The 17,390-nt window shown below is 37.5% G+C and overlaps 1 protein-coding gene across 3 annotated transcripts in view; it reads right to left on the bottom strand.

Annotated features, from left to right (window-relative positions):
• LOC109837734 overlaps positions 1-16,274 on the bottom strand; it is a 34,325-nt gene extending 18,051 nt beyond the window's left edge. For all 3 annotated transcript variants that reach the window (XM_020406078.1, XM_020406079.1, XM_020406080.1), the window contains exons 1-2: positions 15,957-16,274; positions 11,746-13,226 (exon numbers count right to left, since the gene is read on the bottom strand). In XM_020406078.1, coding sequence (XP_020261667.1) covers positions 11,746-13,226; positions 15,957-16,185 — 1,710 coding nt within the window. In that variant the 5' untranslated portion in view covers positions 16,186-16,274. The remainder of the gene's footprint in view (positions 1-11,745; positions 13,227-15,956) is intronic.

Below are 17,390 nucleotides of genomic sequence, written 5' to 3'. Positions count from 1 at the left end.
GTTATACATGACCAAACAAAAGGCATGTGAATAGCGTGCAAGGGTTAAAAATGTGAATCGACTTTGCAGCAAGGTATTAAACAAAAGAATTCAACAAGAAAGTTTAGTATTCAAGGTTATTCTATTACCTTTTTCTTGGAAAAAAAGCAACAAACTTTCTCAAATCATAAGCAAACTCTTTTATCAATGCTTGGGATATATTGGTCAGTATATCAGTTCTGACAGCAGTATGGAGCAACATCTATAGGCCGACCAAAGTTGAGCCTCGAGTCCAGTGTGCCACAGGAGAATGCTAGGCTTCAAAGGCTGATATCGACCGGTAATAACCATTTCTTTTTATTTACTAATATTATTTTTAGTTATTTGATTTCAAATAGTCTTTTATATAACTAACCGGTATTTTAAATTACTACGAACAACAACAATGTTTTTTGTTTGTCAAGACCCAGTAAGGATCAACATTTCTCTCCTTTGTCTGATGAAGGCTGATCCCTCCAATCCAATTCCAAGTAAAGAAAGATAGTTGTTCATGTATTGAATGTGACATGAGTGTCTAGAACTAATGAACCAATGACGGATAATTGTTAATATTTTTGTTTCAGACATATCCTTTATTTCGTAATTTTTGCTTCGGATGTTGTTCTTTGTGATTAGGAAGAGGGTATTAGCATTAAACTAAGTTTGTGAGTATTCTTAAAGCCATACAATGACTAAACCTCCAATTAACACAATATACCTTCGTCATCTCATACCACATTGATTGAATTCATAATGCGAACACCAAATCACAGAGAACGACCTCCAGGATTTTCCTATTTGATCCCACCAAAGCAGAAGAAAGAGACTATCCTGAACCATTACAATGCCAAGAGAACAGTCTCTAAAGCCCAACAAACCCAAAGAACAAAGGTGACTAGTTTGATGTGTAGAATCCAAAGACCCAGTAAATGCAAAGGTGAGGTGCACATGTGGGGTTCCCCAGAAGCAGATAGTAAATGCAAGCAAAGGTACCGACAAAGAAAGAGAATAGAGTAGACATATCTGTTGGAATGATTCAGGAACTCGATCACGTATGGGTGTGATCTTAGTCATTGTTTGCTTTGCTCTATTTTTCCCCTTTTGATTTTCCTCCTATGTTAGCCAAAAAAGAGAAGTTGACGGCTATGAAGCACGGATTCACCCCCAGAGGCCCCGCACCCGTGCCCGACACGGGTCAATGGTCAACATAGGGGGACACGGTCAAACATCCATTGGGACACGTCTGGGATACGGCTGTGCAAAGAAAAAAAAATAAACGGATGAAAAAAATTAAACCCGAAACCCAAACCCAATCCCCCAAAACAAAACCCTAACATTCACTTACCTGAAGCCGACGCCACCACAAATCTGAGGTCTCTTTGCTCCCTCGTCCTCGTCGCTCGACCTCGACTCAATCCCGCATCCTCGTCGCTCGACGTCGACTCAATCCCGAGTCCTCGTCGCTCGACCTCGACCCAATCCCGCGTCCTCGTCGCTCGACCTCGACCCAAACCCTAAACTTCGCTCGACCTCAACCCAAACCCTAATCTCCTCGACCTCGACGCTCGACGAAGTCTTCGAGTCCTCGACCTCGACGATCAACGCTCGACGAAGTCTCCGAGTCCTCGACCTCGCGATCGACGCTCGACGAAGATCTTCTCGTCCTCCACGCTCGACGCTCGTCCTCAAAGTCACAGGTCAGTCTCTCTCTCTCTCTCTCGACGCTTCGTCTCTCCCTCTCTGTTGATCTCTCCCGAGTCTCTCTCTCAGTCTCTCTTATTCTCTTTCTTAATCGCTTTCTCTCTCAGTCTCTCTCAATCTCCCGTCGATCTCTTCATCTCTTATGTTTATTTTTATTTTTTTGAGAAAACTAACTTTTTTTATTTATGCAGCTTCGTGATACTGCTGAAATCCTATTCTTCTTTTGGTAATTTATCTTTTTCAATTTTAGTTTTAATTTCAGTTTTAATTCATATGAATATTTTTTAATTTCAATTTCAGTTTCTTAACACAAATGAATTGTTAACATTACACAAATGAATTTCATTGACATGTATTTTTTGTTTACAAACTTATTATTTTGTGATGGAATGAGTAGAATATGTACTCTAATTTCTTTTTGTTTACAAACTTGTTATTTTGTGATAGAATGAGTATGTACTCCAATTCCTTTTTGTTTACAAATTTGTTATTTTGTGATAGATTCATAATTTAGATTGTTAGTTGAATTTATAAAATTTTCTATATATAATAATAATTTGAAAAAAAAAATTCCTCACCGTATCCCCGTATCCTATTTTTTTGGATTTTGCCATATCCCGTATCCGTGTCCGTGTCGTATCCGTGTCCCGTATCCGTATCCGTGCAACATAGGTTGACGGGGCCATGGGAAATAAAGCCATGTGCCATTCAGTTGTTACATAGAACAAGAAAAAACTAATCAGATTTAGGAGTCTTATTGTTTTTGGATGTATTTGTTATTAATAGAAATTGAATGGAATGCCAGACCTAAAAAGTTTGGCAGATCTAGGCTGTGATTTCGTGTATTATCAAATAGATATATATTAGGTTTCCACATAATGGGTATTTTGAAGAAATTGCTTTGCATATAAATTACGTTAAACCCCAGAGGACAAGGTTATCTGACAAATGATAAAACAAAGAGCAATCTATCAGATTGATGTAAGAGTGAAGATGAGCAAGTATAGAACCCTTCTCATATTGATAATAATGTACATTTATATATCAGTGTCAAAGTAATTTAAGTCAGATCCATTGAAGTCACCCACTCAATGGACAGTAGAATTATCTAGACTGCTATTCAGATTATTATATATAAATGAATGGATGTTACTTATTTAACCTTATCTATATGGTCTCGACGATAACAGTGTTCATGAAGTGAATGCAAAGTAAAATGAACAGACCCAGAAAAAAGTAAAGTTCGGGTTTCATGTACCATTTTTGCCAGAGGATTCAGTAGCTAAAAAAGTTACAAATCAAGAAAGAACTCCACTTTCGGAAAATGTTTACCTACACGTTTGTGTTTCAAGCTTTTAGCATCTACTCATAGTTTTCTATAAACCAAAACAAATAGAAAATCTGGATTTCTTTCCCCACCAGAAGGACTTATTTTCCAAGTTCTTTCCCTGAACTTCAGGCTCTAAATAATTACAGAGCTTAAGAAGGAGAAAGGTAAGGAAGTGTGGCATACATTTCTAAAACATAAAAGAATAATGCATAAGACAACATGATCGATGCTCCATCTTTATCATTTACCTTCATGTCTAGCCTTTTCATGATATAACAAAGTTCTATTTCCCTCAAAAGTACTTAACAAGTTCTGTTTCCATCAAAATAAGTGTTGAAAGATTGTTTATTCCTTATTTTTTTAGTTCCGCATTGATTAGGAACAAACTCTTTTGTTTCCCAACACTATTAATAACATCCAAGAGAGAGCTAATAATCTTTCTAGGGTTTCACAATAACATGGTATCAGAGCCACCATCTCTCTCCTCTCTCTAATTTTCTAAACACTAGCCGCCACCCTCTCAAACCCTAACTGTCACCTTCTCCCCCTCTCAAATCCTAGCCGTCACCCTCCCAAAACCTGGCTGTCACTTTCTACCCCTCTCAAGCCCTAGCTGCCACCCACCATCATCAAACCCTAACCCTCCGCCCTCAGCCGCCAACCCTAGTCGCCACCACTCCAACCACATAAAGGTACTGTTCATCACGGGGTGTTGGTCTGTAGGCTACTGTTCATTGTAGACACTGTTCATACGCGATACTATTTGTTCGAACCAAATCTTACTCGTCAATTGGCTTAACCAACTAGATATTCATAGATCTTAAGCTAATTATTTGACTTAACTAATCAGATCTTCATAGATATTAAGCTAATCATTTGGTTTAACCAACTCAATCATGCTAACTATTTAGCATCATCTTAACGATCGGTCGTTAAAAATCTCTTTGAGATAAGCGATAGGTCATTTTTTTTATTCTTAAAGAAACCAACCTTGTAGGATGGTTTTTAGGATGGTTTTATTTATGGATTGATTGCTTGTTGTCTGGGTGATTACATATTGATAATTTGATTATTGGAGATTGATTTGTCGTTGGGTGACATTAATAGTTATTTGTCAGGAGATTACTAGTTGAAGGATTTTATTTGCTGTGTTAATGGCATCCTTCGGTGACTTTGATATTTCGGTGGACAAGAGTTAAAATGAAGACCAACACGGAGGTGCCTCTAGCTAATCACAGACCAGAACTTGAATGGGTCCAATTACCAACTTTCGAATCAACTTGTTCAAGTTTATATTTCAGGTTGAGGAAAAGATCATCATCTTACAGACCCCTCGTACCAATTACTGCCTTCTAGAAATAGGATGACACTGATCTACTTCATCAAATTTAGAACAGCATGAAACCACCAATCTTTCAGCTAGCAATTCACTGCAATACAGTGAAACAAGTGTGGAAGTTTATGAAGCAATTGTACCCAGGTCGTGGGCATGTTAATCGGGCATATGATGTCATTCAGAAATTATTTTGGCGCAAGATGGACAAGCAGAGTCAGACTTTTAAACATTGTTGCAACTTCAATCGCCTCACAGAGGAGATGAGAAAGATTTTCCCCATTACGGGGGATGTTCAAAAGATGCAGGATCGATGGGATCAACATATAGTATTCACCTTTCTTGATTCTCATCCACATACTTATAATTTAGCACGACCACATGTTATTAGAAGCTTTGTTATACGCCCTTTAGCAGACATATCACTTCTTGAGATTAGTAGTGCAGGCAGTGCTAATAAGAATCGTAGCAAAGTCTGTCGGTAGGTCTGCTCTCACCTAAGTAGACAGTCGACCTGTCGAGGCGGTGGTCGTGGTGGAGGCCGCTTTGGTGAACGTAAAGGACACTGGAGCATGTAGGGGATGAGGTGATAGTTCACGAAGAGTTGTAGGGAAGGGTTTATCTAGTTCCTCTATCCATTGTCATTATTGTAAGGAGTCGGGTCACATAAAATTTCATTATCTTCAGCTACATGGAAAACAACATTGGAGTGCACATGTGGCTACACATGAGAGTTCCATAACTGATGACATCCGTCGTCAGCTTGAGCAATTTCAGCTCCAGATATTCCAGCAATTTAAGAAGACATAAACCTCTCCTGCTACACCTACACTTGCCCAGTTAGGTAAATCCACTACCTGCCTTACATTGTCATCATCCCGTACTTAGGTTATAGATTTAGAAACAAGTAATCATATGACTGAGAATAGAGGTATATTATTCTCCTGCACATCTACCACCTCTTTTTCTTCAATAGTATGGTTGATGGATCCACTACACCTGTGAAAAATGTTGGATCTACCAACATTAATACTATTTCATTGTTATATGTGCTATATCTTCCTCGTTTTCCATTTAATCTTTTATCCGTCAGTAAGATTACTAAAGCATTAAATTGCACGTTAATATTGTTTCCTACACACTGTATGTTTTAGGCATTTGGGATGAGGAAGACGATTAGCACTGGACATGAGCGGAACGACTTGTATGAGCTGGACTCTATCAGCTCCACATCAACCTTTGATGCACATTGTCGGTTTGGTCATCCCCCTCTTTCGATTCTTAAACTTTGATCTTATATTTGAGTCATGTCAAGTTCTTAGATTGTGAGTTATGTCAACTCATAAAACACTAACGGGTGTCTTACTCGTGTTGCGTCAATAAGAGGGGTAGTAATCAATTTGAATTAGTTCATTCATACATATGCGGTCCTTGTTCTATTCCATCCAAACTCGATTTCTAATATTTTGTAAGTTTTGCGGATGACTTTTCTAAGTGGATTTACTTGTTGAAAATTCGTTCTGAAGTATTCTATGTTTTAAAGTTTGATGTGCTAAGATTAAAAATCAATTTCATAATATTATTAAAACTTTAAAAACAGATAACGCTAAGGACTATTTTGATAGCTCTTTTATAAAATATTTGGAAGAAAATAAAATTTCACATTAATTGTCTTGTACTTACACACCCCAACAAAATAGGGTACTTGAGCGCACTGTTTTAAATATCGACCGATAATCCGATATTATCGTCGATTTATCAGATTTGGGAGATTTCCACTAGGATAAGTTGGTTTTGTAAACAATTATCGTTTTGGAGAGTTTATCGGCGATATATCACCGATAAAGGCAATTATTAGCTGATAACAGAGGCTAAAATTATCGGGTTTATCAGCTTGGTCATTTGAGTTAGATTGTTGAGATATTAAACCCGACCCAACCTGTTTTCACAATAAAATAAAACCTTAAACCCTAACCTTCGTGAATCCAGACCTTCAAACCCTAAACTTCGTCTCTGGCTGTTGTTCTCCGTGCCTCTTCGTCGCTAAGCCTTCGTGAACTTCAAACTCTAACCTTCAAACCCTAAAGTTCGTCGCTCATCTGCCCTCCGTGAACATCGTCGCTCGCCTCGACTTCGTAAACCTCGTGCGATCGCCTCGTCTTCGTGAATCTCCGTGAACCTCGCTCGCCTCGTCTTCGAACTCCAGCGGGATTTACTCGAACCAGTTTTGTAAATAGCGGCCAATAACGGGGCTATAGTAGCGCGAATAGCGGTCGCGGTCCTTCAGCGCTACGCGTAGGGGTTTCGCGGCTGGCTTAAGCGGGAAAATCCGCTATTCATTCGAATAGCGCGTAAAAACAGATTTTAGCGGGTTAAAAGCGGCTAAACTCGCTATCACACATATTATGATGCTGTATTTCTTGAATTTTTTTATAGTTTCATTCATACAACAAACCTACTAATTGTTATTTACTGATAATACAAGAAATTTACAACTAATTGAATTTTTAGATTTTTTATGAATTAATTGTTATTTACTGATAATACAAGAAATTTACAACTAATTGAATTTTTAGATTTTTTATGAATTTTCTTATTATTTAGGATATACAAGAAATTTACAACTAATTGAATTTTTAGATTTTTTATGAATTTTCTTATTATTTAGGATATTTAATTATATTTAAATTTAACCGCTATTTGACTGTGCGCTATTTGCCGTGATTTCGCTGCAATAGCCCGATATAGCCTTAGCGGTACCTCGCCGCGACGCGATCCGCTATCAGCAACCTTGACTCGAACTGTCAAACAGGTATCATCTCTTATCGCCTTCGAACTGCTAGATTGAGGTTCATTTCTTCTCTCTCGCCTTCGTCTCAGGCGACTGTTTTCTGTTTTTTTAAAGTTGATTTTTGTTGTTCTTTGAACAAATATTATCTACTTGTGAGAATTTAGAGGATCACAGATCCTAACTGTTTTTTGTTTTTTTAAGTTGATTTTTATTGTTCTTTGAACAGATATCATCTACTTGTGAGACTTGATGTGATTCTTGTGAAGAATCTCAGTAATTCTAAATATGATTATTTACATTTTGGTATGTTTATATTTCATTAAGTATTATTAGATTATATTCTTTTAGTTATTATATTATATATATACATCATCCAGTATATCACTCTAATAAATACTACTTATCCCCGATATATCCCTGATTTCTGCTATCCGATAAGAATTTAGATCATCCGATAAATTCCCGATAACCGATATTTAAAACATTGCTTGAGCGCAAGAACAGATACTTGCTAGAAATTGCTAGGGCCTTGTTATTTAAGCGTCAAGTCCTAAAATATTTTTGAAGGGATGCTATTTTGACAGACTACTATCTGATCAATAGATTGCCCTTATGTCTTACAGAACAAAACTAAAATCTCTGTTTTATATCTAGCTGAAGATGTTTCCTATTTAGCTACTAAGATCTTTGGGTCTCTATAGTTTATTCACAATCATAGACCTCAATGGACGAAATTAGATTCGCAATCTCTTACGGGTATTCTTCTTAGATATTCTATGACTCAAATGGTGCAGATGTTATTGCCCCTCCTTGAATCAGTATATTGTTTCAGCCGATGTTACATTCTCTAAGAACAAACCAGGACATATTGTCTTTGATAAATCCCAAGTTATCACTTGTAGTGAGGCACAACTAAGGTTAATTAAGACTATTGCGACAAAATAGCGACACAAAGCACAAAGTCAAAAAATGGTCTAATTTAAATATGTACAAATATTTAAAAAAAATAAAAGAAAATTTTAGAAAATCTAAAAATGCATATTTGATAATTAAAGAGATCCTAAGCGTGAAATAGACATGTAACTACCACATAATATTAAAGAGGACCGGAGGAGTCGAAGAGTCATCGTCTTCAAGAAGATGAGGTGAGCGTTGAGAGGATGACAATAGGAGATTACAACGAGAGGAGGTGAGAGGTGTTGTGGCGGTGAGAGGATGTGCTAAGGGAGGTACCAACTGCTAAGGCTGTGGGAGGCAACAGGGAGATGCCGAAACTCGCAAGAAGTGATGGGATGCGGTGGGAGGTAGCAACCTTTTTAAGGGCTAGGGTTTTTTAAAGTTGGATCGCGAAGGGGAGACTCAAGAGAGAAAAATCATGAACATCGGGTGTTGCTGGTGTCTGTCAAGTTTAATTAAAAAACATAAAACGACTTTTAATAGCGGTTAAAAAGCGGATTTTACCCACAATTGCTCGCTATTCACCGCTATGACACGCTATTGGCTGTATTTGCGAGTGAAAAGCGCATATTCCGTAATATGTCACCGCTATTGGGCGATATCATTACCGAAATGGCAGCTAACGCTATTAGCGACGCTATTTATAACACTAATAAATCCTTAGACCCTCGATGCTTATAACTATTTTATTATTCAGTAAACTATTGCCAATGTTCCTCCGAAGACTGCTATACAAACCAATCTACCATTCAAGTTTGTGGAACCAGTTCATATTTATACAAGATGTACTACATCGCAACCTGAGCTATTATCCAAATCCACCCAAGAGCCTAATATACTAGCATGCCAAAATGTGACCATACAGCCAAATGCTCAGCATATTGATGATCTTTTCATTGCCCACTAAAAAAGTATGAGATCTTGTTCTCGATATTCTCTTACACACTATGTTTACTCTTCATTATCTTCATCATATTATTCTTTCATATCTTCTTTGAATTCTCACCAGTTCCCAAGAATTTGTCAGAAGCTCTATCTAACTCAGATTGGATGGCGGTAATGTAAGAAGAGATGACAGTCTTAGACCAAAATGAGACTTGGGATCTTGATTCACTACCGCCAACGAAAAAAGCGGTTGGCTGCAAATGGGTTTATACTATCAAAGTAAACCCAGATGACTCTCTAGCTCGCCTCATAGCTCGAATAGTTGTGAAGAGATATTCTCAGATCTATAGCCTTAATTATATCGATACCTTCTCTTGTAGCTAAGACGACATCTATCTTTATTCTTATTTCGCTTGCTACTAGCTATCATTGGCCACTATGTTAGTTGGACTTTAAGAATGCATTAATTAATGATATTCTTGATGAGAAGGTTTATATGGAGCAACCACTAGGTTTAGTTACTCGGGGGGGGGGGGGGTGGTAAGGTTTGCAGGTTGAAAAAAATCCCTCTATAGCTTTAAGTAATCTTTGAGAGCTTGGTTCGGACGTTGGGGGGGGGGAGTGTGGTAAGGTTTGCAGGTTGAAAAAAATCCCTCTATAGCTTTAAGTAATCTTTGAGAGCTTGGTTCGGACGTTTTGCTACAGTTGTCCAAACCTTTGGTCTTCATCGAGCTCAGAAAGATTACTCGGTTTTCTGGAGATTTCATGGTAGAAAGAGGATCCTCTTAGTTGTATATGTTGATGACATTGTAATCACAGGCGGCGATGCACAGGGGCATTAGTCATTTGAAGAAGTATATACAACAATGATTTTAAGCCAAGGACCTTAGATCCTTGAAATATTTTTTGGGCATCGAAATGGCTAGATCGAAGAAGGAAATTCTATTATCACGGAGAAAATATGTACTTGATATGTTGCTAAATATTAGGATGTCAAAAAGCAAGGACATTGACTCACCTATGGATGACAATGTCAAACTATTACCAATTCAGGGGGAGTTACCGGAGGATACAACAATACAGACGTCTTGTAGGTAATGTTTTAAATATCGGTCGACATATCAGACATGTCGGATTTAGGGGTCAACAGACATGATATGGAGCTTTTCAATACGTATTGCGTTTTTAGGGTTTATATCGGATATATCGGGGGATATGTCGGGCGGATATGTCGGGTGATATGTCGGTTATATCGACCGATTTTTCAGTCTGAAAAATTAGCTTATTTTTTTTATTTTTTTTGTTATGTTTGTCTAATCAGGTTTGAGTTTAAATTCTTGATTGTCTTAATATTACTTCCAAAGATAAAAATCGATAAGTTAAGGAAAATAAAAAAAAGACCAAAGTAATATTCGTCGCTCATCTTCTCTCTCCTTCGACATCTCATCGGTCTCTTCTCCGAGTTATTCCTTCGACATCAATATCGGGCGATCTTCTCTCTTCTTAACTACTAATATCAGATTTCTCATCTCTTTCCTTCAACATCAACACTAAGCATCATAAGTTATTTACTCTTTTATATGTTTAGACAATAGAACTTTTTAAGTCTATTTAAATTTTATTTATGATATTTATATTACACATATGTCACAATTCGATATGACAATCCGATATTTTTTTCATGTCCCCCGACATATCCCCGATTTTCGCTATCCGACATGAATTTTAGCCATCAGATATGAACACGACATCCGACATTTAAATCCTTTCTTGTAGGAAAATTGAACTACATAACAGTCACGATGCTAGATATTGCATTTTCTGTTAGTTTAGTTAGTCTCTCTTGGCACTTAGTAAACCTCATTGGAAACTGTGAAGAGGATTCTTAGGTATCTCAAGAAAATGCCATGAAATGGAGTACTCTATTTAGATATTGGTCACACGAGAGTTGCAAGACTCTCAGATGCAGATTGGACAGGATCTCCTGAGGACAGACGATCAACTGTTGGGTATTGTGTGTTCATTAGAGGAAATCTAATATCATGAAAGAGTAAGAAACAGAGTGTAGTCTCTTGATCTACAGTTGAGTCTGAGTATCGAGTCATGATGAATTTGACTTACAAGCTAATCTGGGTTAGAGGTATATTAACAGAGATTGGTTATCCTCCGGAGTGTCCTATGAGCTTGTATGAAGATAACAAGGTCATCATTCACATAGCTGAGAATCTAGTGTTCATGAGAAGACAAAATACATAAAAATTAATTGTCACTTGATTCGTGAGATGATGTAGAAGGGAGTCATTCAAGCACATACCATCAGAACATCAACTTGTAGACATTCTCACAAAAGCTCTTGGAAGAACACGAGTGAATTTTATTTGTAACAAGTTGGGCATGTATGTATGTATGCTCAGCTTGAGGCGGAGTGTTGAAGGAGTTATTTATTCCTTATTGTTTGGTCCCACATTGGTTGGCAACAAACTCCTTTGTTTCCCAACACACTATTAATAACATACAAGAGAGAGCTAATAATCTCTCTAGGGTTTCACAATAACAATAATTATTGTTATAATCTTCATGAAAGATTCTGACAACTTATATCTAGGACTCATAGCTTTCCTTGAAGATGAACAAGCAAGTTATAAGATAACTAGAAGAAGCAAACCAATGTCGAAAATCAATACGCATATAAAGTAGCATCATGTCAGGTTAAACTTTTAGATAATGTACCTTTGTGTTCCTGCTGGCGAAAGTTTCAAGATTGTCAATTATTAGCTGCACAAGCTTATGATCACCTCCCTTCCATTCAATAACACCACTGTACGAGGACAAAAGCACTTCAGATAAACTATGCATTGACTGAAGGAGGAGTTTCACATCATTTCCTATGGTTGAACATTTCTGGATATGTTTCTGAGAATCAAGATTTACATCGGGCAACTTATCTTGAGCACCATTAGTAAGACCTGTCTCAGCAGCAGCAGCACCTTCACCCTCTAATGAAGGTCGATCAGCTGAAAAAATGACTGTCCTTACTTGACCTAACTCCTTCACATTCCCATTCACTCGTTCAGAATCCTCTTCTGAATATTTTACTCCATCACTTTTCTCCTTAATAGCGCTAGGAACACATCTCCATTCCTCTCCAATTTGTGCACATTCTGATCCTTTTGCATTGAAGTCATATAATATCTCATCTGTTGCACACACACTAATATGCGGAGAGAAATTCCCAATAACAGGTAAAGAACCCTTCATGTCGCCATAGCAAAAGAGACCATCTTTTTCCTCATAATTTGAGGTTCTCAAGCATTGACCACTGACTGGAATGCACTTTTGTGCTTGGTTCAAATCATCAGAACCTTTTAATTCATTCACTTTAAGATGAGAGTCTATCATTCCATCGCCAACACCAAACAGATACTGAGACGCGGCAGCTCCTTTCCAACATGGTGAATCCACAGAAAGATGAGGTTGATCAAGTGCCTCTGAAGAAATCCTCAAGGAGCTATTAGGCCTGGATGAAGAGACAATTGACTCTGTAAAATTTAATTGCTTAGTTTCGAATCCATGTGTCATCTTGGGTGAATAAACCTTGGGATTTGCAGTTGTTACTTCTTTTCCTAAAGTAGAGCATGATGTACCTATTGAGAAATTTGTCAGTCTATTGTTTCCTTTCATGTTGCTATCTACTACAATGCTGTTTGCATCACTTTCTTTACCATCAGAATATTGATCAATGCCAGGCACCTTCTTGTTGCCAAGCATATGGTCTACATAACTGTCATCAACATTATACAACAGATTGCCATGCTGAGTAGTAGAATACCAATTTCTTGGCACAAAATACATCAAAGCATTAGTCTCATTAGCTGGAGTAAGATCTTTGGCAGACGACGAACATGTTTTTGGTGGATAATAAATTATGGGAGCTGTAGAGCATGAAACAAGCTGCGTTATATATCTATCATAAGAGTTTGAATTTGAGGCATCACATTCATCCACGAAAACATTGGGTTTGGAAAACTGAAAAGAGGCCGATCCATTGTTGCATGAGTCCGTAGCCTTATCCTGGTAAATTGCTGGGCGCTCATCTTGCCGAACTGAGGAATCTGCTCCAATGTGAACTGGTCTTTCCGAGGAATCAACATGCTTTCCATGCCAAGCGCCATAAGCATCACCATATGTCATAAAACTTTCAGAAGCGCCTCCTGCAAATAACAAAAAGGAAAATTTGATGAATTAACTTTCAGAGGACATGAGTATTCTGGAACCATTCAATTAAGAGAAGATTCCCTGCTTACAAAAAATTCCTCAGTTTCAATGTAGGCTTAGTCTACTACTCAAAGGCTGTTCTTGGTGCCATTGCTTAATTCCTTACATGAAAATAACAAGATTAACAAAGCATGTTACCCGCTGTAGGGCACTTTCCCAACCAAAAGGAGTTATGTCAACCACAATTTCCCTTGATATCCTATACTCAAAAATGTAAATTGCTAATCACCTTAACAATTTAACATATGAAATATGGAAGCCCTCTTTCTACACAAATTAATTATTGGAGAGATCAGTTTAATAATTAGGTTCTTATATGAATAAGAACTCAATACATGTATTTATATGAGTCAAATGTACGCATATTTCTAAGAAATAGACATACTGTTAATAGTAGCATTCTTCTGTCTATATTTGATAATTGGTGTGTCCATGTCCTGGTATAAAACTCGTGTCTAGTTTAAGAAGTAACCACACTGTCAGAAATGTGCAAGTTGTTTAGTTCTATCGTCTGGAATATTCAAACCCATGAAGATACTCTAATAAAATAAGTGTTCACATCATCATCCAAGATTTGAGCTTTCAAATTGTATGCTTCAAACTGAATGCCTAACCAACCTGCTACTTAACGACATCCTTTTTGTGGATACTCAATTGATGGAGAAGAAAGCTCAAGACTATCTAAACTTCAGGTATTTGATCGCTCCAATTAATGTAGATCACTTCAACAAGCTGGGTCTTCAAAATATATGCTCTGTCACTAAATACCCATTGGAAGGATTCACATTCAAGTCATTCCTACCACAGCTAACATTCGCTCAACTATAAGGATCAGGTTTAACAAAGTGAAACAGCAAATTAGATGATCTAAAATTATTTCCCAATAGGAAGTATTCCTCTCAATCAATAAATCCCAAGTAAGAAGCGACATCCATTATTAGATCCCAACAGGCATCCAAATTACTCCAGTAGATGCCAAGTCTCTACCTCAACCTCACCCCTCCTCCAGTAAACAAAAATAATAAAGTGTTGACTATACATACTACCTCAACTCAGTCTCATATTCTTTAGAAGGTGTTTGTTTGCATGAAAACCAAGCTGGATATTCTCATACTCTACTTTATTTGCTGCCATTTACGGGGTATTTGTTTGCATGAAAGTGAAGCTGAAAGTGTGGAAGTGAACTCACTTCTAGCTACTTCAGGTTTTTGTTTCATTGGTATTTGAAAATGTAATTGGAATGTAAAGAAAAGTGCATAATAGATGTAACCCTTGATTCATTTTCCCTATAAAAGTGTCGAAGTCGCCTGAATGAGGGGAAATGGGACCGTTGCTAATTAATATATTTAATTATTAATATATTATTGAAGTGAACTTGATTTAAATAAATAAAATAATTTGATCATATCAACTTTACTTTTCTACTTTCTAGAATAATTTCTTTTTGCAACCAGAACTGGGTGGATGCACTATCACATATGCAGACTTTCAATTAAGATCCACTTTCAGATTTTCAAATACCCCCTTAGCCTTTAAATATATTTTACAATATGAAACAGTTAGGATAAACATACGTAACAAAACATTTCAAGATAAGTCTTGAAAATTAGAAAGCGAAACAGCTTCATCACCTCATCTGGTTACTTTTCACATGAACCTCATCTGGTTACTTTCAACATGAATAATAACTACTACGATGGTAACAACTCGATCTTATCCCCTATAAAATCTCAACTAACTACTTTATCCAATAAAAAATTTACAAATAAAACCTGACTATGACATTTGACATATTTTTAAATAGGATCCGCTAATCTTAAATTACACCATTCCTCCTCTTTGCTTAACATCTTCTTCTGTTTGTTGTTGCATATCGTCTTGTGCTTGCCATCAACCGTCTCGTTGTTTGCATTCTGCAATACATCTGAAATGATCACCTACCTTGTTGATGTCCTATTCAACTTTGGAGTATATGTCAGCTACAATTACATGCACTTCCCAATTATCTTAGATTTTTTTTCCCCTGAGAAACCTAATATGCTTGATACTCTTAACTAAAACAATGGTTAAATCTCTTTGAACATGCAGACTCAGACTCTAAGGTGATTAAGGGGTAAAGCAGCCCTTTGATAGAAGAAAGCAAGAAGATAGTGTTGATTAAGGGTAATTGCTAAAGCATTTCACGGTCCACTGTTTTGGCGTCTGAAGGAGACTACAGGATCTTAGGCTTATCCAAACAGCATATCCTGTTATTTGATGTGGCAAACTCAAGTAGATTGTTTTACAAACTGAAGTATAATAGCAAACCCCAGCCCCAAATCAAACCAAGCTCCTTTAATCTAACCGTAAATGATGATATCGGAATATGATCGCCTCTCCTTTAGGGGTTCTATTGACAAATCCATCATTTAGACTTGTACCGAAAATTTCACATTAATATCAACCCATTTCCAATCACTCTCCTCTACTACAACGATACAGAAATGAAGCAATTAATGATATTTCTACCACCAAACACAAATTTAGTGCGCACCAAAGGTTTATAGTAAAAAAATCACAAATTCCAACGGATCTCAAAGATTCTGAAGCCTAAATTCATCAGATGCAACAGTGAACACAAAAACACCCAATTCCCGACCAAAAACATCGGCATCGAGCTAGAATACCTGCAGAGAATGGCGAAACGTTGAAGGAGAGAGAAGGATCCATCCAAGATGCGCTCTCTCCTGCGGATTTTTCCGGCGAAAATTCGTTAACGTTGAATTCAGGAACCGATGGCGACGGAGGAGGGTAAGCATAGGGCTGGGGGCGGTGGCTGCTGATGTTGAGGCGATCGACTGTGAACGGCGGAGCTAGTGGAGACAGCGTTGAAGAGGACGGCGAAGCTGGGATCATGGCTAACGATGATGATGACGATGATATGAGGGGAAGAGAGACAAAGAGAGTGGTGAGAGGAATCTCACCGACGATATGAAAACAGGACAAATTTTCAAAACCAACCCATTTGATGTTTTATTTGCAAAAAACGACCCGTTTCAGATTTATTTAGAGAAACCGACCTGGTTTCAGCACTGTCGCTGAAACCAGGTCGGTTTTTCTAAAAAACCTTCCGAAACTTCACGGGAGTTCAACTCCCGTGAAGTTTAGTATGTTTTTAAACTTCACGGGAGTTGAACTCCCGTGAAATTTATTACACTCATTAAACTCCATGGGAATTCAACTCCCGTAGAGCTGCAGGGTAAAATCCGCAGCGAGTAGCTCGCTGGGAAATTTGGCCTGCAACTTCACGGGAGTTGAACTCCCGTGAAGTTGCAGTGTAAATTTCCCAGAGAGCGATTCTCTGGGAAATTTGGCCTGTAACTCCACGGGAGTTAACGTCCGTGAAGGCTGCGGGCTATATAAAGCGAAGCGACAGACCCCCCCCGCCCTCAGTTCTCTCCTCACGCCGCAACCGCTCGCCGAAACCCTAACCTCTCTCACGCGCCGGTCCACGATGCGTTTCTGGACCCCACGCCACCCGCAAATCCGACCGGCGGCCATTTGATGCCGACGCGCAAGCACTCCTTTCGGCGAGCGTGTTTGGCTGCCCTTGATTCCGACCGCCGGAACAGTCAAGTTCGCCGGATTTCGACAATTTGAGGGTAAATTCCTCCCAAAATTAGATTTTCTCTTAATTTCTTGTATTTTCTCGCTATTTCATGGTGATTACATCTAAAAAATTATATTTTAGAATTTAATTGTGAAATTTTTATGATTTATGTGAAGAAAACTTAAATAATTTTGTCGATTTAGAGGGTAAATTTTCAATAATGTAAAAAATAGTGTTACTACATATGTATGACATCTAATTTATTTTAAAAAAATTGTGTTATCAATAATTTTGTCGATTTGTGAATTTCATTATGAATAAGTTATGAAATTAGTGCTATATGACATCAATTAAAAAATCTAAAAATTAGTGCTATATGACATCAATTAGATTTGAGAATTTAATTGTGAATTTTATGAATTATGTGAAGAAAACTTAAATTATTTTGTTGAGTTAGAGGGTAAATTATCAATAATGTAAAAAATAGTGTTACTACATATGTATGACATCG

Source organism: Asparagus officinalis, chromosome 4, assembly GCF_001876935.1.
Source record: "Asparagus officinalis chromosome 4, Aspof.V1, whole genome shotgun sequence".
NCBI lineage: Eukaryota > Viridiplantae > Streptophyta > Magnoliopsida > Asparagales > Asparagaceae > Asparagus > Asparagus officinalis.
This window is presented reverse-complemented; position numbering and strand designations above follow the sequence as displayed.